General features: G+C 46.3%; 1 protein-coding gene across 1 annotated transcript in view; it reads right to left on the bottom strand.

Moving 5' to 3' along the window:
• Window positions 1-768: 768 nt before the first annotated feature.
• The window catches only part of C2CD4C (C2 calcium dependent domain containing 4C), a 104,311-nt gene continuing 81,904 nt past the window's right edge, over window positions 769-23,175 (bottom strand). The window contains exon 3 of the mRNA XM_069648085.1: window positions 769-21,485. Within this exon, the coding sequence (XP_069504186.1) occupies window positions 20,124-21,428 (1,305 nt within the window). The 5' untranslated portion in view covers window positions 21,429-21,485 and the 3' untranslated portion in view covers window positions 769-20,123. The remainder of the gene's footprint in view (window positions 21,486-23,175) is intronic.

Genomic DNA, 23,175 nt, shown 5'->3' with positions numbered 1-23,175 from the left:
CCCAGCCGGGGCCCCCGTCCCACACAACATTGGCGGGATGCATTATCCCGCCGTGGCCGCAGCCGCGACGGGAGATGCGCCCGTCATTATGTCGGCCAAGCTGACAGAAGTGCCAGTCAGCCACAGCGATGCTGAGGCTGGCGGCACTTCTGTCAGTTAGTGTAACTCCCTCTGATGACCCCTCATCAGGGTCATCAGAGGAAGTTACTGTCCCTTTGTTTTCCCTCCCCAGGTCACTGACCCCTGCGGGCTCCGTGATCTAATATGCAGATTAAATCACGGAGCTCGCGGGTTCGCAGTGGGTGAAAGACGCCTCGGGCTCAGTGATCTATGTGCTCTGAGCAGATAGATCACAAAGCCCGAGGTGCCTTTCTCCGTCGGCAAAGCTTTATAAAAGATGCCTTCAACTGTGTACGTTTCAAGCCATCTTTTATAAAGGTAGAAATATTTCTATGTTTATAAAAGACGGCTTGAAACGTGCACAATTCAAGGCATCTTTTATAAAGCTTTGTCAACGGACAAAGCCACCTAGCGGTTTGTTTTGTCCGTCATCAACGCTTTATAAAAGATGCCTTGAATTGTTTACGTATCAAGCCATCTTTTAGAAACATAGAAACATGTTACAAATATCTATGTTTATAAAAGGTGGCTTGAAAAGTACACAAACCATAGTAAGGTAAGCACACAAGTGTGCGTAACTTACTATGGTTTGTGCACTTTTCAAGCCACCTTTTATAAACATAGAAATATGTAACATTGCTATGTTTATAAAATATGGCTTGAAAAGTACACAAACCATAGTAGTGTGCATACAAACATATAAATGCTCACATACATTTATATATTTGTTTGCGCACCTTACTATGATTTGTGCACTTTTAGGCCCAGGCCACAATGAAAGCCACGCCCCCAAACGAAGGCCCCCCCCCTCAATTTCTTACCCCACTTAAAGCACTGGCGTCAGGGTTGATGTATGGAGGCATTGGAGGGTGATGGCGGAGCACAATGAGGTCATCGGTGTGCGCCGGGCATTTCAAGAACAGGTGCAGGCTACCAAGGTCTTTCATGTGGCGGCGTGCAGCGGGAGTAGTTGCTTTTCCCACTCGCATTAAAGGAGTTATGGCTGAGCCTTGTGTTCTAACCAGATACATTGTTGGGCGCAGAACCGATTGAGACGCCTGGGGACAACAACTGTTCCAGAGTCAGTTAAGCTCTACATTGGCTATGTAGTAGGGCATGCAGGGATGGCGTCAGGGCCTTTCAACTCTTTCAAATGGAAGGGGCCTCCCTCGAGCCTCTATGGGGGCCCCCAGCAGCTTCCCCCATGTTACCAATCAGCAGTCTTATAGCACAGTAATATATTTGTTTCTCTATTTTCGTTCTGGAGCTTAACATGTGCACTTTATACAGAAGTGTTGTCACCTCATCTCCTTCTAACGCTGGTTCCTCCACATCAGCCACTTGCTGACAAAGTAGGGTCTACAGCTCTTCAGTGGGCATATAGTGTATAAGCTCCCTGCTGGCCGGATATCCCGTGAAAATCAGCGGAAATTATTCCAATGTTTGTTGCCATTGTAATTTATGCACACCACAGATGTCTCAGACTGTTTTCACTCTAGGCAGGGGGCCCCCAAACCTCATGTTGAGATGGACCCCCACACATCTTCAGCCGGGCCTGAGGGTATGGCACATTGAGTTGCCAAAACCAAGAGGTCAAGCAACTCTGTTTTATCCATGGTCGCTAACCTAGTATGTAGCCTGATACTTTGGCTTGACCTGGTCAGTAAAACCATACAGATAGATTAAATACAGAGGAGACCAGACACAGTCAGGGCCAGGATATGGGGAATTGGCCCAGCACTGTTGAAGCCTCGGGCATACCTTGAGCTGACCCCTTCTTGGCAACAGGTGACATCAAGTGTTTTCTTCAAAGGGGCCTTTACCCTGTAGTGATTTCACCCTCTGACCTAATACCGGGCTGCCTGTGTCCTATCTGAAACGCAAGCCAAGTTGTGTTGTCTTTCTTTGCCAAGAAGTCTACTTATTTCTGTGCCTGTGTGTGCGCATGCTATGTGGGGTCTGGTGCTGTGGTTGGAAGCGACACAGCTTGGCGCTGCAGTGCTGTGCAGTGTGTCAGCTGGAGACCGCATGAGGGCAGACAGAGGACTCTGAACCTGAGTGTGTGCGCATGCTATGTGGGGTCTGGTGCTGTGGGTGGAAGGGCCACAGCTTGTCGCTGCAGTGCTGTGCAGTGTGTCAGCTGGAGACCGCATGAGGGCAGACAGAGGACTCTGAACCTGAGTGTGTGCGCATGCTATGTGGGGTCTGGTGGAAGGGCCACAGTTTGGCGCTGCAGTGCTGTGCAGTGTGTCAGCTGGAGACCGCCTGAGGGCAGACAGAGGACTCTGAACCTGAGTGTGTGCGCATGCTATGTGGGGTCTGGTGGAAGGGCCACAGTTTGGCGCTGCAGTGCTGTGCAGTGTGTCAGCTGGAGACCGCCTGAGGGCAGACAGAGGATTCTGAACCTGAGTGTGTGCGCATGCTATGTGGGGTCTGGTGCTCTGGGTGGAAGGGCCACAGCTTGGCGCTGCAGTGCTGTGCAGTGTGTCAGCTGGAGACCGTATGAGGGCAGACAGAGGACTCTGAACCTGAGTGTGTGCGCATGCTATGTGGGGTCTGGTGCTGTGGGTGGAAGCGCCACAGCTTGGCGCTGCAGTGCTGCGCAGTGTGTCAGCTGGAGACCGCATGAGGGCAGACAGAGGACTCTGAACCTGAGTGTGTGCGTATGTTATGTGGGGTCTGGTGCTGTGGGTGGAAGGGCCACAACTTGGCGCTGCAGTGCTGTGCAGTGTGTCAGCTGGAGACCGCATGAGGGCAGACGGAAGACTCTGAACCGGAGTGTGTGCGCATGCTATGTGGGGTCTGGTGCTGTGGGTGTAAGGGTCACAGCTTGGCGCTGCAGTGCTGTGCAGTGTATCAGATGGAGACTGCCTGGGGGCAGACAGAGGATTCTGAACCTGAGCCGGATAGGAATGGACACCCATCCAGACCATCAGCCAGACCACCTGCGAGGCATTCAAGTTGGGACTGGCAATGCCAGAGCACAGAACATAGCCCAAAACACCATTGGCCGGTGTTTGACCGAGTGTCAGCTAGCACAGGTGTAGGGAAGGGTACAAGAGAGCCAGCAGATCCGAAAGAATGCACTTATGCGTGCTTACGCCATAGAGGACGTGCACATCTCCTTATGCTATATGACTGCCAAGTGGGCAAGGGGTAGACTGAAGAATGCAAAGCCCCAACACATGCTGCGGCAATCTCACACAAACAATGCACTGTGGGTAGAGTATGGGTGCCAAGCATCAGCACACTCAATCTCGTGTGCCCGCGTGGTAACAGTGGGCATTGCAAAATGGTTCTCATTGTCAAAAAGGGGCAGCGCGGCAAACAGTGTAGGCTGCACCATTAGTCCATGCACATTTCTCACTACAGTTATGCTTAAGTCACACTCCTCGATATGGGTTCCTCACCCAGTGTTACTGCACTTAGGGTGTAAAGAATTGCCTCTCTTCTTAGAAATTATTAGGGCCCTGGTCTTTGTTGAAAGCTTGTTAAGAGCTCCATCTACGGGGTGCTGATCCAATCATTTCTACCACGTTTTGCTTCCCTGTGAGAAAAGAAGAACTACAGTCCCCACAATGCTGTGGACAGAAAGAGAAGACAGACTCTTAGCAGCTGGTCAACCTACCAGGAGCAGCTATGAGTTTGGTCTGGCCAACTGTGTGTCACGGACCAGGACCTCAATAAAGAGAGAATTGAAAAAATAGAGACTCAATGGATTGAGCTCATTGGGTTGAGCACTGGATGCAGAGATGTGTACAACCTGCATCTCAAAAAATAGAGTCTTATGGGGTGTACTAGGTCATTCATGGTGCTAAGGTTGACAATCTATCAGTAATAAAAGAGTGTTGTTTACAGATCTTAAGATCTGCAAGCCAAGGGCATTAATCCTAGGTAAGCAAAGCACGGTTATTGTGAGTCAGCAATGCTAGAATGAAGTTATACGAACATTTGACATGGCAGAGGAACCTCACCTCTTCTGAGTGATCACTGAGAGGGAGGGCACTTTGGAAGGTAAGATGGGGCAGAACCTAAATCAGACCTGGATCATGATATCACACCTCGCTTCACACCCTTATCAAGATCATGACACAACTAGCAATGCCCCAGGCTATCATGTGATCATTTTCCTTGTGCCCCCTGTTCATACCTGCACACTCACACTGATGTGCCAACTACGATGGAGTCCAGGCCCGAGATGTCTCCCTGGAGCCTGGGCATGAGTGTGTTCCCTGAACCATGAAGCTGAGATTTACATTGGAACCAGGGCTGTGTTGTAAACTTTAGCCTGGAGTCCATTTTTACCCGGGAGGCTGAGGTAGAACTGTATCCCTACAACATGGGTCTGTGACATGTAAAATGAAGCCAGGGGTTAGCTTTGTCCTCAGAGTCTCTGGGTAACTGTTAACCTTGGCGACTACGGACAGGCTTTATACTGAGGTCTTAATTCCAGAGGAAACATTTTACATCGGATCCTGTAATCAAGCTTTGCATTTAAAGCTTGATTTAATAATATTGGGGCTGAGCTTTAAATTTGGTACCTGGGTCCGAGTTTTATCTTTGGAGCCTGAGCTTTAACCTTGGGGCGTTGCACCAAGCTTTAACACTGACACGTGGGGGCCGAGAATCATCCCCAGAGTCTAGAGCTGAGTTTTAACCCTGGACCTTGAGACTAAGGGCCTCATTAGGGCGGTAAGGGATACCGGGCACCGTTAAGGAGACCGGTGCTGGTACTCCCTTACCACCCTACTACGAGTTCCCTTAGCGGGTCCCTCCTTCAATGCCTGGTTTTACCAGGCGTTATGGACGGGACCCGCTAAGGGACTTCAGAGCTAATAATGGTACCGCAAATTGCGGTACCGTTATTAGCTACTTCCCCATTCCCATTGAGCCCTATGGGGGCTCAAATGGGAATGGGGAATGTTTTTTTCAATGGGGATTTACCGGTCCCGCAAAGGTCGGGCTACACCGGTAAGTCCCCATTGAACGAGACCGGTTCTGGTACCGTTAATGGAGGAAGTCATGGCGCAAATAGCGCCATGACTACCTCCAATCTCGGAATGAGGCCCAAAGTTTCAAAGAAAGAGTCTGAGTGTTAACCATGGGGGTTGGCACCAATCTTTAATCTGTGCATGTGGGGGCTCAGAATCAACCCTGGAATCTAGGGCTCAGCCTTATGCCTAGAGCTTAAGGCGCTGCATCAAATCTGGGGCATGGAGCTTTCATACTAGCACGTAGGGGAATGGTTGAGAATCAACGCTTGCTTCTAGGGCTGCGCTTTAAGCCTGGACCCAGAGGCTGAGGTTCACCTAGTCATGGGGGGGCTGAGAAATAACTCTGGAGTCTAGGGCTGAGCATTAACCCAGGCGTTTGGTGGTGAACTTTAACACTTGCACGTGGGTGCTAAGAATCATCCCTGGAGTCTAGGGTTGAGCTTAAAGCTTGGGGCTTTAAAGCTGAAGACTCCGTGTTAACCCAGTGGCTGGACATCAAGCTTTAACCATTTATGCTGGGGATGAGCTTGGACCATGGAGCCTGGGGCTGAGCTTTATAACTGAGGAACAGATGTGATCTTTTGGCCTGGAACAGATCTTTGACCCTGCAACCCAGGGTTGAACTTTGATCTAGGATATTGCAGTCAGAATCTGATACTGGAGGTTGCAACCAAGCTAGGGATTGGGAGCCTGAGGTAAAGTATGAGGCTGGTTCCCTTGGCTGACTTATGCATTTTTTAAAGCATTTCTGTGGTACACTTTGTATGAGAAGGTCTCTAGTAAATAGGCTACAGGAGGTACACAGAAAGGGATTCCCATTGTAACCGGAATTTGAATTTGGCTCGATCCTGAAATGCACACAGAAGGACAATAATGTGTTCCTTCATTCAACCCGGTCCCCGAAATCCCACGCAATGCAGGCTAAACGTTTGGACGCTTGTGCATATTGGCGAGTCCATTTGGGGTGCAAACTATCCCCAACCACTCACCACTAGCATGCATTTGCCCCTTCTGCCCCACCACTGCTCCACTTCACCCCCTCCATAACGCCAAGGCTGCTTATCTAGTTGCTCCTTCAAGGAGCATCTCCTTTATGTGTCCAACTAGAAAGAAGGATGACCACCACACCTAGTTTCTGTAGTGCAAAGAGTTGACGGGTTCGGGGCTTTCAGCTTATCATTGAGGAAAAGTAGGCCATGGCTGTTTAGAAATGTAGCTGATACTACACCAACCTGGAATTTAACTATGATGACCATGGGGAGCCAGCACAGAGGGTCGAGGATCTTGAGGACATGATCAAACGTTCTCGGGCCACCATAACCTCATCTGTGCCTTCTGGTTTTCTGGGTGATCTATACTTTTGGAAAGTTCGCCTTGGCGAGGCCCACTTTGGGGACTCTAGGACAGTGCACTCTTGCTTTCACTGCTGTGCACACAGCTGTGCCTCTCAGTTGAATATAAAGAAGGAGCATGAGCTTCCTTAGTAGCATACACTGGTGCAGGCAACGTGGGGCTACTCTGGAGATTAGCAATTGCGTATTCAACAACACACAGGGTGTGTGGTATGTCTTGGTAGGGTGGGAGTCTCCTCCAGCAGCAGCAGCTGCATACTGTGTAGCAATGTCCCACTATCATCTAGGGCGAGCATTAGGAATTCACCTGTTCAAGAATTACGATGGTATTTGCTAGCCTACATGTAGTGTTTGTCTTTTATTTTATATAGACAGGCTCTATCACAACAGGATAAAACATGGCCAGGTCTGAGGCAGCCTTTAGGAGGGTGGGAATGCCATCCACACCAACCCTAAACTGTGGATGCAAAGGAGATCAACCAGTCAATCATTCAACAAGATTGGAGAAAATCCTGGTCTGTGGTGGGAGATTGCAGGAAGTGTTGTCCATTTGGGGAGGGGACACATTGGATCTACTCTTAACGGTTAAGACTTCCAGAACAAATCTCGCACTGTCTTCAAGGAGGTGTCTCAAATGGCCGGACGTCAATCAGGGCTGATTATTTGCTGTCTCTGATTGAAAAGGGTGAACGTTCCAGGAAGCTTTGCAATTGACCCACTATGGCTTTCGCAAGAAGTTTGGAAAGTACTGGCAAGTAAGTATAATTAGCTGGCAGCAAGCGAGACTATTTGTCACCAGTACTTTTTTTAGATGGGGAGTGATCATCCCTTTCTTTAGACATGGAGAAACCACTCCTTCAATGTATTTACCAGTGTTTGGATCATGGCACTAAATAGTGTGGCGTGGGCTTTACGGATCCTAGCAGCTACGGAATCAAGGCGAGAAATTAAGAATTGATTGACGTTAGGTTACAAAACAATCTTTGGAAGCTGGTCATGTCATTGGGAAAATGGAGGAGAGAGCAGACGTTAAGAGACATTGAGAGGTGAAGACAAGAGGACAGAGGACCACGGGGATGAGCCGTGCACTCGAGAAGGGGATTGAGCTTTGATCCTATAGACGATTGCCTGTTGCTGAGATTTGACCTTAAGGTTGACCGAAACCCTGGTGCAGAACATTAGACTCTTGAGCATCAGGTAGTGCTTACACACTGAAACGCGCGGCTAAGCTCCACATCGTGCAGCTTGGTTTCACGCTGGATCCAAACTTTATCCTGAAGGCTTAAAATTAGCTTAATCCAGAAGCCTAGGGCTCAGTCCTAACCCAAGAGACTTTGGCCAAACTTTAACTCCAGTGTCTGAGCTCTGCCTCTGGAGTGAAAGGGGTTAACTTTCACCCAGGGGTCTGGGGCTGGACTTTAATTCTGAAAACGGATGCAGTGGCGGCTTATATGTTAGGACGCAAGAGAGCAGTCCCTGCTTGTTTTTTCTAAATTTCCATCTTTCATCTTGCGTGCTGTGAGGCAGTGTAAGAAAAGTCTCTGAGGGCGGTGGCAGCACGGGCATGTCCCATACTGGCGGCAAGAGAATGACGTTACCTAAAGAAATGCACCCTGATTAAAATCAAACACTTTCCTCAAATATTCTATGACAGACGTCTATAATATAAAAAGATACCCCTGATAGACTATAAGGGGAAAGTATTTTAGGGGTCAGGGAAAGAAAGTCGCCTACCTGGTGACTTTTCCCAGGTGACATTATCACATGGAAACATTATGTTAATCTACAGTAAGGACCCCTAAGGGGCTCCACGTAAATGCCTTACACCTTAATGTTGAAAGGTCAGCCGGATGTCAGAGGTCGCACCCCATCGCCTCCCAATCCATTTGTAAAACACACATTTTGTCCTGGTTGGCAGGAATCTGCCAATTTAGGGAGAGATGGGTCATCTGGGTGAACGACACGTGGTGGCATGGGAAGGTTAGTAGGCACAAGCAGGTAAGAATACACTATGACCCTGATTCATGGAATTATTTGCGTGTAGAACGGGAATTTGCGTGCCATTCTGCCCGCAAATCCCCATTCATCAAACAGGGATGTGCGGGCAGAATCGCACGCAAATCCCCGTTTTACACGCACATAATTCCAGAATCAGGGCCTAAGTATATATGTATATACATGTGAGTTCATGCATTCAGGGAGTTGTCTATGTGTGTGGGTGTATAACTGTGTCCATGTGTGCCAATGCCCATGGGGAATTGGCCATGTGTTGTGTGCGAATGGGAATGAGGTAGCAGCATGTATGTGTGTGCAAATATGAGTAAAGTATGCATGTGTAATGTGTGCGCGAGGGGCATAGATGTCCATTTTTTGCAGTGGACCAGGGTGGAGGAAACAAGGCACCATCATTGAAAGATGGATACAAATGTAAACTTGGGAGCCAGCATAGACATGTCTTCTTACAGTAACATTTGGCATCAGGGCACTCTGGGCAAGGCCAAAATCACTGAGTGTGATCTTAGATGGGAATACTAGCATATATTGGCACAGCCAGCCTGGACATGTTTTCATACACTGGCATTACTGCATTACAGACACAACAAACATGAGTTAGCGTGTACCCAAAGGGTGGTAATACTTGGATACTACTGGCACAGCCACTGCTAACATGGACCTGTTTCCTTACACTGGCATTACGAGCATTATGAGCAAAGCCTACATGAGTGTGCCCTTAGCTGGGAATACTAGCATACATTGGTACAGCCAGCAAGTGCATACTTTCTTACAGTGGCTTTACAGGGATTATGGGCATAGCCAATATGAGTGCAGTCTTATCTAGAAATACTGGCATATCCCAACACAGCTAGCATGGACATATCTTCTTACACTGGCAAATATGTTGTGCATGTGCAAAGGGATCAATAAAATGTATTGGGAAATGCTTCCATGTACTGTTGGTGTGGACTCTGAGACTTGTTCACATTTTATCCTACAAAACCGACTGTACATTGTATGGGGTTTTACCCAGATTTTCACATATAGTGTGCTGAAAAATGCACACTTTTAACCTATTATTTTCAAACATTTGGGAGAAGCCCACCTCACCCTGCTTCTTTTGGGTTCCCTGAGGACATATGTGGCAATGAGTTGCGTCACACGAATACATATATATCACCAGCTGTCACTGACCGGGGGATCAAGCATTAAACTCGCGAACTGTGGCCAGGATTACCCGTGAATGTATTCATGGATCATGTGGGCCAAGCTTTAAATTGGAGCAAGCACCCCAGCTTTAACTCTGACAGTAGGTGTGTGAGCGTTAACGAGCACTAATCCTGGAGCCTGGGTGTACTATAAATCCTGGAGCATGCGGTCTGAACCTTAATCCGGGAATTTGTGGTTGAGCTTTAAGGCTGGCACCTGGGGCTAAGATCCTTCTTCTCAGACGCCGGGAACGTGCTTCACAAACACCTGGCAGATGCCTCTCGCATGCAAAGCTTTTCTGATGAGTGTTGTGTTTTACACTTTGCCTCCTTTACCTATGTGTGGGTGCACTGAGTGCGAATCTGAATATGGAATGTTATGATGCAAGGTCCCAGGAGATTCCACCTGTGGATGGCTCCCTAAGGATGAACTTAACTTCATCCTTAGGGATGTTTCCTGATGTATTCACCTGCTGTCTGTGAACCCAGTCAAGTTGGTCTTACTAGAACACAAGTCTCAGAGAGTTAATCCCTGAAGGGGCAACCCATCATTGAGCTCAATGCTGTCCTTGATCACACAGAATTAGTCATACATTTTTGCTGCAATCAACAAACACCGAACAGGTTGAGACACTCACTGTTTCCGTTGGTCCAAAACGTGTTAATCAAGTTTGATATGCCCATCTGAGAGCATTCTTTAGAACTGCCGGCGATGGGAGGGTGCACTAACATAGAAGTACTTGCTTCTTTCCGATGTGGCAAGGATGTGGTCTACGGGACGATCTCTGACATTGTACAGGAGCGCAACTGTACCCTGAGATCTGAGCAAAGAGCCTATAGCAGAGAAGGCGCTGTGCCTAGTGCTACAGGCTAAGGGCTGGCTGAAAACTGAGTTTTAAAGAGCACACCCGTGGATATGAATAACAAAACAACAGAGCTTGAGGTACACACATCTTGTACCTGAATACCGACGTATGCATATATGTACATAGGCAAATGTTTACTCTCACACAACAGTAATCTTCACGCAAAATAACTGCTGAGTGTAAACAGTTTAAAGCTAGTAAATTCATTCAGAATTGAGTTGTTTGAAATATGCTGAAACAGAGGTCTGAAATCATGTTCTCAAAGACCTGAAAGTGTTAGCACATTGTGCATTGAGCATTTCTGTGGTGTTTTATAAATACAGGCCACAAGTATGCAATATGATGAAACCCTAGAATCCCGCACTGCTTGCCTGCGTGCACCTTGCATGGAACAACTGGAGGACCTTCCCAATGACGTGTACTACTTTCAAGGCATATACCGCCCCCAGGAAGATCATGCATGACATAATCACATGCTTGTAATCATTATTCGCATAGACATGCAGCTTAATTTTATGCAGAGCATGCATAACGTTTGCAATCCCACAAAAAAACCTAATTATGCACCGCCATCAGCTGTCAGGAGCAGACCTGTATTACAGCTGAGTTGTGTCCAGAACTGAAAGTTGGGACATGGTGCAATGTGTGACATGACAGGGTGGGACTTACCTCTCATGTCACACCTTGTCTACACCACTTTTGTGTGATTAAGGTCAACTGCCCTGACTGTGAAGCCTGAAAGCGAGTCAGCACGGGCCTGCCTAAGGGGACGGGTGTGTCCGAATGGTGGGTGTGTACGCGGAATGGTGGCTGAGTGGGATAGGCGAGTTATTAATAGTTTCTTAAAAGGCTGCTTGAATTTTACAACTGGTAGGTCCCTTATTCAAAGTAGGAAATTGGGGAGAGCTCGATATTGGTACAATTTGACATTGGATTTCTTTTATGGGAGAGAGCGGGAAAGCAACATAATACAAGGCAACATTGGCCTCTAATTTACCTTTTAGGAATGGGGCTAGCCTTTTCAGAGCAAAGTGTACAAATAAATGTCTTTTGAGGAAAAGGAAAAGAGAGTGAAATCACTGAAGAAGAAAAGACTCGGAGGAAATATCTCTTGACTTGGAAAACAGTAACATATCTTGGACTCAGCAAAGTAAAGAAAACTGGAAAGAACACACTTCTGGTTGGACGTTCGGACACCCACCCCTCTGGCTCAGAACAGAACTTATAATATAGCTCAGAGTTGATCACTCTCTTCAAAAAAGTGTGTTTGACCTGCAGTCACATGTTTGAAACCCAGCAAGGCCAATCCCGGTTCATTGGGGATCCTTCAGAGTTTGGTGGTGCAGGGAAAAAAGTGGCAGTATTTCTGTTCCTGCTGCTTTTTGGGCAGTAACTGAATTTTCTCAATTTTTCCTGGAGCGCCACATTACAATTTTAGGCGGAATTACCACCGGTGGAATAATTATGCCAATTTTTGGTGGAAAAGTTGACGATTTACCTCCAGCGTAATGCTGGAGGTAAATCCTCCACAATTCGTCAGAATTACCAATCGCTTGTTCCGCTGGTGTTATTTTCGACAACAATCCGCAATGGTGGCCATAAATTAGGTCCCCCTGAAACAAAACATTGGGAAGTACCCATTTTGAACACATAATTAGGTTTGACACCAACCTATCGCTACTTGTAAACCCACAGAACCAAGTGGCGGGAACGGTATCAGATGTTATGGAGAATCTGGCAGAAATACCACAGTAAATAAATGGATTACCATTACGTTGGGTAATTGCTCTTTTTAAACATGGACACTAGCACCATCCAAAGACGCTCGGAATGCAGACTGTAGCTATCAGTGTAAGAAGGTTGTACTCCATTCCTACCTATTGAGCCACACCCCAAGCAGCCATTTTTTTTTTGTTTTTGCGGCAGGCCTTTGCATGCTTTTCCCCCACCTCGCCCCATGGCCTCCCACCCCCACATCCATGCCTTCTGATCTGTCATGGTTAAGCATCCTAGCTGCTCCCCTCCCGTCTTAGAAATAGCAAAGGGACAATGTCCTTTTACTATTTCCCTACCCACTTTTTCGAGTGGTAGTGCTTTGTAAGCATGAGTCATGCAAAGTTATCTTATGCTGATTTATACCGCACACAGCTACCACCAGAGCAGTCTCCATTCGCTCAAAGTAATGTTCTCATTACAAACAACAAACTGTTAGAAGCCTGCTTGTAGTCCAAGGTGCCAATAGCGTTCATGACCCTGTACTGGTGTGCGCTTGGCTGGTAGCGGCCCTGAGCCCTCGCCGAGGACATCACTTTGCTCTGGCATACCTGGGCTCGGGCTGGCAGGTTGTTACTGGTGTAGAAGGCCCAGTACAGGGTAATTAAAGTTACAATGCAGTGCTTAGAATCAGGGGTAATCTGACATGAAGTGCTATATAATAGGAAGGGATTATCATTAAAATCATTATTATAATAACTGCCTCATTTGCATTCAAATATAGGGTGCATGGTGTAAACTCGGCTGTGGTTGGAAGGTTGAACTCAACAAATGAGGAAGCAGCTAGCTGCTAGTTTCTAGTTTCTTAATTTCGCCATTGGCAGAAAGCAGTCACAAACATGGACTGCACATCCCGAAACCAGTAAGGGGGCAGCCAAGGCATTTGGGTGCTTGCCTACAGGCAACAACAGCTGTTTCACCATTCTGCAGGCACTGGTCCGAGCCAACACTGGCTGATTTCTTCTGCAACAGAGCGCTATGTGGCTCTCCTTTGCATGTCATTGCATGCCAGATCACATTGGGTGTTAGAAACAAGACGCATGCACTGTTCTAGAAGTGGGAGATCTAGTTCATTGGGACCCCAAAAGCACACAATCACTTGCATCTTCTCTGCACCACTCCTGAAGCAGGCATTAATATGGGATCCCTATCTGGCAGACAAATTCCAGCACGTTGTGCCCATGATCCTCTTAATAAAGTTAAGGCCTTGCCACTCAAGATGCTGGCACTCTACACTGGACTGTGCCTGAATAGCCATGGTGTGTCTTCAGCGCGTGGCATGTTACGGAATGTAAGATTACTCCAAGTGCTGAAGACCGACATTAGGAGGGAAACATGAAGCTGATCACTCCATGAGAAGATGCAGCGCTCTCATTGGCAGACAATGATCCATGGACTACTGCCAGAAGGTACACATGGTGTTCCCTGGAGAAGGAGCAGGGCAATACGGAATGACAACACCATGGGAAATTACTGGAGGACCACAAGAGGGAGAAGGATTAACTCCCAATATCCCGGTGTCCTGCACTCATCTCCGTGTGTTGACCTGAGCATCACCACCGTGAAAATAACCTCTTCTCACAATTAGCTAGAACTTCTCAATTTGTCCAGTAAATCTTCATACTCTTAATTATTAGCAGTTAGGCGTATAACTTACTAAAATGACTTTACCCCAGGACTAAGGCATCCAGACTGGAAGACATTAGGTTGTGGTAAAGGTAGGCGCTAAAATCGGGCCAGTCGAATATGTGCATTCCCTAATATGGGCGTTACTTTGCAGACATTAGAAAGATTATGACATTATTAATAATAATAATAATAATAAATATTATTATAATATCACATTTCTATGCAGCACTTCATGCCGATTGCTCCTGCTTCTAAGCACTGTGGTGACCATGACACTCATCAAGAAAATGCCATCTTTTGAGGGTATAAACTAGATGTAGACAAGTCTGAGGTACCCCATCTCCAGGAGTTACTAGGGACAATGTCCATAAGCTATGCCTGAAAGGCAGATTTATTTTTCTTATACATATTTAGATATGAAGTGTGTAATGCCATTGGACGATACATTCAAATTGCTGGAGGAGAACATATTGACGAGAATTTTTTTGTGATGCCTTATATAGCACAACATGTTGCTGCTGAGCACTTGTAGGCACTGCATCCTGCTGCATGGACTGGAAAGGGCAGGGAGCAGAGCACGCATCACGGCATGACAGAGACTGCACCGCACCCCAGGTCCTCGATCCCATTTTAGTTGAACCCTTAAAATGCCCTATGAACTCGAGGCCTCCTGTTACAAGAAAAATTGCAGGATTATCAGGGTCCTAAATTGTGGTGTCGGAGTGGTCGCACATTAGGCTTGGATGAAATTCACATGATGCCGTGAGGCTTTTGCCCATTGGCATGATATCAACACCCTCAGTTCTGCATCATTTACTGATGTTGCCGCTTCTATTGTGTACCAGCTTTTTTAAAAGTTCTAAATTCGATATTAATTAAACTTACAGAGGGCTAATAGAAGGCAGACATTTCTCAGTTCACTTCTTATCACAATTTAAGAAGCTGGATCCAATCCCTTCCCTACCAGAATTTTTAAAGTTATACATTCTATATAACAATACAATTATTGCAGACAAAGAAGAAGTCAGGCATTTCTCAATGAACTTCTTATCGTCATTTAAGAAGCTGGACCCAATCCAAAGTAGTGGAGAAGCCTGGGTAGAACACTGAAGCAGAGCAGATGGTCTACTTCATCAGCTAGGCGAGAAGACCTCTTGACTGATTGTCAACCAGAGGGAGATAACAGATTTGAGGATTTGTGCAGAAACCTCGATCTACCTATTCATAATGCCTTCTGATTCTAGGAGGTGCCACTCTGGTCAACTCATTTTGGATTCAGAAGGAAAAAGCTTTTGATTGGTTGTGTTGGTGTAAATACTAGGTATGCCAGATGTCGTCTGGGGATTCGGCCAACTCCCAAGGGGCCAACAACCATGTCCCCTGAATGAACAGAGGACTCAGCCAATGATGGCACGTTAGAACTGTTGTTTATTACAAAAATCGTCAGGGATCCTACAAAGACAATTAAGATTCTCCAGTACATCTCAAAAAAGGAATATCAACTATGATTAAACTTTTTGAAGGAAACAATGTTCAACTATTTCCCCAGTAGGTGACGAATTTGATCTTGGACAAGGGGACAAGCTCTGCAGAGGAATGAATATCGATGGTCAACAGGGGCCTCTAGATGTCACACATTGCTAAGACAGAGTGTGCCTATGAGAGCACAGAGGCACTTTGAGGAAGAGCGGGCAAAGAGGATGAACTCTCTTTCAGATGCATCTTTGTGAGGGAGATGTTGGTCAAATAGCCAGAATTTAATCATCCTTGGCAAATCTTACTAAGCTGTAATGTTTAGCTCTCAGCGGAATAGACTGTATGATCGCACCGGGAGGTTAAAACTCGGAGATGTCTTGGCATTATGATAAGGGTACGGTAAGACGTGTGTTATTTGACTACGATAACATCACAATCATGAAAATTCTGAATGTGTCACTTCTTCTGTCTTAGGACTCTATCAAATTTTAAAGTGGCACTGTGTTAACAGTGAGACCAGGCAAATCATAAATTAACTTAAATCATCATCGTAGTGGCTCTAATAAAAATATCTGCTAAATGGCAACACATATGCCATATTATGTGTGCCAGATGTGAGGATAACAGCTGACTCAGGTATATCCTGGGGTAAAGCTATAGTAAAGGATTTGAGTTTTTGGAAGCGTAGTCTCCTTTGGTGGAAGGTTTTAGGAATAATGCTCACAAAAGCAAATCCCTGATGAAGCTAGAAATGGGATTTTCTGACACTTCTGTATCTTGGCATAAACATAAATGATTAATTCACAGGATCAGGTGTTTAATATTTTTCTGATTCTGGTCCGAGAGGTATGATTTAATGAGACAACAATTCATGATAATTTAGTGCAATTGAAAGAAATTGACACAATTACCTGCATTGCTGATTTGTCAAGATGCAAACCTAGAAGGGGCCGCGCTTGTTGGGCAAGTTGTGACCTTTCGAAGGATTGTGGGGTCTGGGCACATTTTCCTATGCTTCTGAGGGGATGGAGTAATTTGGCATTTTTCCTTGCTGTCTGAGTTGGCCCAGGAGTCAACCCTTACTTTTCCAGTCTGTCTTTGCTTTGTGTGTCTACATGACAGGAAACAATGTCCAAGAAAGGAGGTTCAATGGGACACACGGATGAGTTACTCTTCACTCAAACATGACAGGGGCAGTGCTCCAGTGAGCCCAGGGCATCTTCCCCAGACTTCTTTGTGCATCAGTAACTGCGGCAGGATTCAGACACTGGCAGTAAAACCACTAGAGAAGTAAACACATGATAAAGAACAAGGATATTTATGAAGTCACCTGAAGGGGGAGCCAAAGAGGGCCACAAACCTTGATGTTGACCACACACAAGATGTAATCTCTTTCTGTCACGGTCAAGGAGGTTTGGCCATCACTGATTCCAAGCTGGAAGGGACATTTTTCCTAGGTAGTTTTGTTATTAGGATTTATACAATTCCACCCTGCAATTGCTAGGTCTCCAGGTGCTGTGGCGGCTCGGCAAGAGGGTGGCTCGGGTTGGCTATTCGGGGTGAGAGGGGAAATGCAAGTCTGCTGTGCTCTTGTGCTGATGTGTGCAGAAGAGAAGTACTCGAAGTTATGCATGTGTGAGTTTTCTAGGTGTTGTATGTGGAGAGCATCGAGGCATGTGTGCACAGAAATGAGAACTCGAATTCCCACATTGCAAGGATGCACTGGCCAGGAGCTGTGGCGTTAAAGTGGGTTGTAGAGGTGTACTGCTGTTTGCCATCTGGTGAACTGCTGTTTGCCATCTGGTGAGGGGGTAATCCGAAGTTCGCGTGAGTGGTTTAGTTGGTTGGTGTGTGTGTTGAATTTGAGTGTGGAAATGTGAGTGGGTAAGGTCAGGAGAGGCTGCTGTGAGACATAAGAAAGTGCATTTTATCACCACATTTCATGTCATCACTCAGCTGATATCATCACCACCTCACCTAATGCTAGGATGCAGCTACCATCAAGTAACTTCATCAGCTGCACACATAACTGGTGCACCCACGCACCATACAACACTTACTCTCTCTACTGACCAGGACTACGGTTCCCGAAGGCGTTCAACCTACCAGCGCTTTGAGGTCATATCAATGATAAATAGAGTGCTATATAAATGCCAAATAACATAACATTTAGTTTCTATGCCAGTATTATTGGGATCCCGGGAGCCACTTTGGTGAGTATAAGGTGGACGTGTCCTGTGAATGGGGTAGGGCAGGGCTGGTTTAATAGGTAGGATCAGAGAGGAGGGCCGAGCCTCGAATATTAAAGGTGAGACGTGAGGATGCAATCCTTCCTCCAAACACCCATCAACTCCTGCAACAGTTTCCGTGTATGCTATTATCTGATGCAAACCGTTTATACATGTTCTTCTATGTCTATGTCTCAGGGGAATGGCAGGGAGATCCTGACCCGGAGCCTTTGGAGAGAAGCTATGATTCTCAACCGCCAAGTCAGAACCAAGGGGAAAGCATGATGGTTGGCCACAACAGGAGGGCAGATGAATGACACAAACAAATGCATGCATAGCTGACTACCTAATCGGAGCTCAACATTTACAAAGCCGAACTTTGAACTGGAAGCACCTCAACCCGGAAGTAATTTAAATTCATTAAAGTGCCACCTAAAAGCAATGCAGCTCAGAATCAATCAACTTGAAACTTAAGACAAACAGATACATGTTTTACAGATTAGTATAAATGGGCCGATAACCCATATTCAATGCTAATCATATTTGTAACCTATGATCTTCTGAAACGTGCCTCTTGAAGTGCTACATATGTAGGACTTTCCACTGAATAGTTGGCTCACATTTGCATTTTGAGATATCCCTGCTTCAGGGCATCCACCCTGAGTGGCAAGCCATGTTTAGCTCCACAGGCAATGTCGCACACTGGGCAGTAGACAGAGAAGGGGGTGAGGGAATGGGGGGGGGGGATCTGCCTGGCATGGATATTTCGATTGCAGTTAAAAAGTATATTTGTTCATTCAATTAACATTATTAAATAAACTGTGGTGCTGTATGTGCTCCCACTTTGGAACCGCAACCTAGGATATCAGGGTCATGCCAGGTGTAACTAGCTTGAGGCATTTCGGTTATTGGAGAGAAGTTTGTTTCAACACAGATTATTTGCAGTCCCAAGATGCACTGGGAAAGGGGTACACTACTATAGAAAATCAGAAACATGCTGCCCAACCCAGAGAGAGCAAGAGCATTGACACGAAGCAACCATGCCACATAAAAAGGGTCTCCATGGAAGATGGAAGACGTAAATAAAGACATGCCACCAATTATGCCCATTTCCATGCCAGATGAAACTTTGTCTATATCACAAGCTGTCTCTTTACTTTTAAAAAAGCATTGTGCCTCCTTGTGCATGCCAGACCTTGCTTCTATTTCCATAATCCCATGTCCATTTTATTTTATGAAGAGGTTTCTCTCTTACTGCAAGGTAGCATTACCCCCAGTAGTGGACTCCCTAAGGTACAAGATGGAGGGACCAAGGGCAGCAATACTGTTGAAGGTCTGTGAGTGCATACATGCACATGAGTCTGCACCCCTGTAAACCCAAAATATTTCCCTTGAAGACACACATCTATTTACAGTCACTGATTTAATAGACCACTGTGGGCCGCTGGTCTAGCTACCAACTTAAACTGACATCTGACATATCGTCAAACACATCAGTCCGAAAGTGGTTGTGTGTGTTTCATAAAAAAGGAAGCTGTGAGCAACGTCTCTCGGTGGCACCCCAGGGCTGTGAAGAATATATTTTGATGTGAAATGTTTATTGTCATTTTTTGTCACTGCCTTGGAGCTGGACTGTTTTGGTAACAGCAGCAATCGATACACCTTTCTTATAACTGCGTCTACTTCCTTTGGGATAACCCCCACCCCTCTCCTCACTCCACAACATTCTAGGTCGGAAAATATTCAAGTGTTCCCTTTATTACACTCTCCTTTTGTTAAGTCAAACGTGGTGTCAGTGACGACAACTGTGCTGAGTGTGACAGTGTCTCCAGAGACCTGTTGTAGAGCACCCCGGGAAGCCCCTTCCATTTCCAAGGTGGGCAAGTGCAAGTCGAACAGTGCAATACCTCAATAGGTATGTGCCGCAGCAACTCAGGAATCTCCCAAAGAACTCTTGTAGAATTCTCTAATAAGGTAGACCAGTGCATTGTGAAATTGACTTACTATTCAGTAGCAGAGGGATCTTCCCAGGAACTATTAGGGACCCCATTATTTTAGGGTGGACCAGTGTGTGCTGGAAATGACAGTGCCTTGACCAACCTTGTGTGCAGTGGATCAGGGATCTCCCAGCGACCCTTTAAGGTCTTCTCTGAAAACCGACCGGAAGAGGACAAGTTTAGTTAAACCATGAGTGCCTGAACCAACCTGTTGTATGGTAGACTGGTGATCTCCCTATATCCTCTTTGGAGCTGCTTTTTAGATGGACCAGGATGTTCATCTGCATACAATGGTCTTTATGTTTTAGCCCACGGGCTCAACTACCAGCATGCACTGTGGCAGTTGTTCAAATCTAGGACCAGACCAAATGTATCATCATAGAGACTGTACTTGTATTGCCTTGTTCTTCTTCCATCGTTCCACCACATTGCGAGATACATTGTAGGGGTACTTCTTAGCCCCCAACTCCCATTAGGGGCTAAGTTCATAAAAAGGGCAGAAGACTTGTCAAGGGCATCTCCTTCTCGCCCAGCAAAGTGTCTCTCTTTAAGCTGCTCCCTTTGTTTACTACCTTCAGTTTCAGTGCCATCTTTTTGACATTTCCGGGCACCAGTCCATCGAAGAAAAAGTCCTCGTTGAACACAGGGTTCCGGCTGTTCTTGATAATGTTACTCCTCTGCTTGTGCACTTTGCCTGGGTTGAGGTAGACTACGACGCAGCAGTTAATGCTCTTTACATCATAGAGTTTGTCAAAGAGGTTCTCTGCCGCGATGACCCGGATGCGTAAGCGGGCATTGGAGGAATCATACTCAGCACGTATCCGCATGCTGCCTCCTTTGCTCAGGTTAATGGTGTGTTCTTTATGCATACGGTCTTGAAGCAGGTCCAATGGGAGGAGGCCTTGTTGGGCTGCACTACTCCCTGCAGCGCTCATGGCACCCCGCAACCTACGTGGCACACTGGGGCTGGTGTCGGCAGAGCTGCACTCGTCCGTTGACAATGAACTGTTCCTAGCCACTGAGTGTTTTAGTTTGATGATCTTGGACTGACTGTCTTGGCTAAAGATTTTTAACAAGGAGACAGACCTTGAAAGTAGGGGTGAACTGAACGGAGAAGACTCCGCTGAGGAACAAGTGTCACTCTCGCCACCACTGAAGTAGCGATAGGGGTTCATCAGAGACATGTTGATGTCCGATGGGTTGAGGTGGGTGGTCTCCCCATTGGGGTTCTTTCGCTGGGAGTTCGGAGAGTTGGATTGGGACTGGCACTGAGACAGGCTGCCATGGTCACTATGGAAAAGAGACTCTTTCCTCCTGGTGTGGGGACTCTCCATCAGTGTTGCAAAACCGTAAGAGGTCTGAGCCTTTGGCACGTACGGCAGGGACATGGCTGTCTGCGACTGGGGATCAGCATTCGTGCTGAAGTCCTCTTCGGACGCCCACTCGTCAGCACTCTCAATCTGAATGATATGACGGTTCGCTGACTTCAGTAGGTTCTTGCTCTCAGTGGCTGACTTAGTTGGCAGGCGTGGGCTGCGCTGTGGCTTCCGGACAGACAGGTTCTGCTCGGAGGCAGACATCCCTATGTTGGACTTAGTCTTCCCCTCCGCTCCAGCTTCGGCTCCCTCCGGCACACCCATGGCAAGTTTGGGTGGGATGAAGAAGTCGGGTATCTTATCTGGAGTTAGGACATTGCTGTAGCCCTGTCCTTTCCCCTGCTTGTCCCCCAAATCTCCAGTGCGAGACCCGCTGTGGTCTACAGATCCACGGATCCTGTCAAGGAGCCACATGCTGGCCGTCGCCAGTGAAAGGAGAGGCAGCGTTGCTGGATTCCAGAAGATCTCCCTCTGTAAGACAGAAAGAAAACACCACAAGGTTTATCACATTGAGAAATACTTCAGCAAATAGGTGGTATTTGACAGCCGTTGGTGAGTGGAGAATGAAATAGAACAGAGGACTCCAAATCTAGCTCGCAAACGAAAAATCCAAACCATGACGCAAAAGGGATTTGAATACAGTGATTCTAAATGGGAGTTATTGACAGAGTCATAGGTGATTTCTGGGAGTGTATCGAATGCTCGAGGACTGTACTTGGAGTAAGTACCCTGGAACAGAGACTCTTGAGATTCTGACATGTCTCGAGTCAGAAAAGTTATGATGAACCAGTAATCATAACAATGTTTTTTATAATGCCCTTGTTATCACAGTTTTGGAAGAGCACTGCCAAGTTCCTGCATTGAGAGAGCTGGGCTCATTGCCCCCACTGGGAGACCTCTGCCCAGTGCCCCCTACGAGAGAGCTTGATCCAGTTCCCCCATTGAGAGAACCTTGCCCAGTGCCCCTACTGGGAGAACTCAGCCTTGAGCACTAATGGGAAAGCTCGGTCAAGAATAACCTTCTGTTGTATGAGGAATCCTCAGGGCTGCACCCCTAAAGTGCACTGGCTTTTTGGGGTTGAGGTTAAGGGTGGGCTGTTACTGCTTCTAGTGCATCTGATGCTATATTTTACTGTCAACACAAACAATATTTTGATTCCTACAAATTCAACCATGAAACTCAAAGAAAAGGTCAAAATAAGCACTTATTATATACTACTACAGCATGTCTGATGTAGGAGCCTGAGGCATAAGAGTGTGAGGTATAACAACATGTGGTGTTAGAGTGGGTGGCATAAGACCTATGAGAGTTTGGTGTGTAAGTGTCTGAAATCTGGATGTATGACAAATAGGTAGTGTTTGAGTGGTTGGTGCATAGTCATGAAATGCACATGTATGCCTCCTATACCTATAAAAGTGCACTCAAGGTGTGAATTTCATATGCGTAGCAGGTCTATAAGAGCAGTACATTTCATACATTTATGAAATGTACATATTCTATACGTCTCATATACTTATAAAAACTGACATCAAAGTCCGTCCTAAAAGCGTGTGCTGTAAGATGGTGTGTCATAGAGCATGTGGCATAAGAAATGTGTGCTGTAAGAGAATATGGCATACGAGCATATGTTGTAAGATTGTGTGCCATAGAGCATGTGGAATAAGAGCAGGTGATGTAAGACTGTGTGCCATAAGAGCACATGGCATAAGAGCATTTGTCGTATGTGTGTCGTATGTGTGTGCTGTAAGAGCATGTGGCATAAGCGCCTCTGTCATTAGTATGTGGGATAAGTGTGTGGAATAAGTGTGTATGGTATAGGAGCAGGTGGTGTATGGCTATGTGGCATAAGAGCATGTGCCATAAGTGTGCATGTCAAGTATGTGTACCATAAGTGTGTGTGTGGTGTAAAGTGCATGAGTGTTTGGTGTATAAGTGTCTGGCATGTGAGTGTACATTGTATACGTATGATATGGTTTTTGGTATATAGTCATGAAATACATGTCTTATACGCCTCCTACACTTTAAATATTAAACAAGGTTACATCAGTACCATGGTTCAAGTGAGTGTTATGGTTGGATTTGCAGTGGTATAGATTGAGTTGTTATACTTTGAGTTGTGTGGTTGAATTTGTTGTGGTATACAGTGAGTGTTAACATTGT

Source organism: Ambystoma mexicanum, chromosome 1p (genome assembly GCF_040938575.1).
Source record: "Ambystoma mexicanum isolate Mex_15411 chromosome 1p, UKY_AmexF1_1, whole genome shotgun sequence".
Taxonomy (NCBI): domain Eukaryota; kingdom Metazoa; phylum Chordata; class Amphibia; order Caudata; family Ambystomatidae; genus Ambystoma; species Ambystoma mexicanum.
The sequence above is the reverse complement of the archived record's forward strand: the minus strand, read 5'-3'. Positions and strand labels throughout refer to the sequence as shown.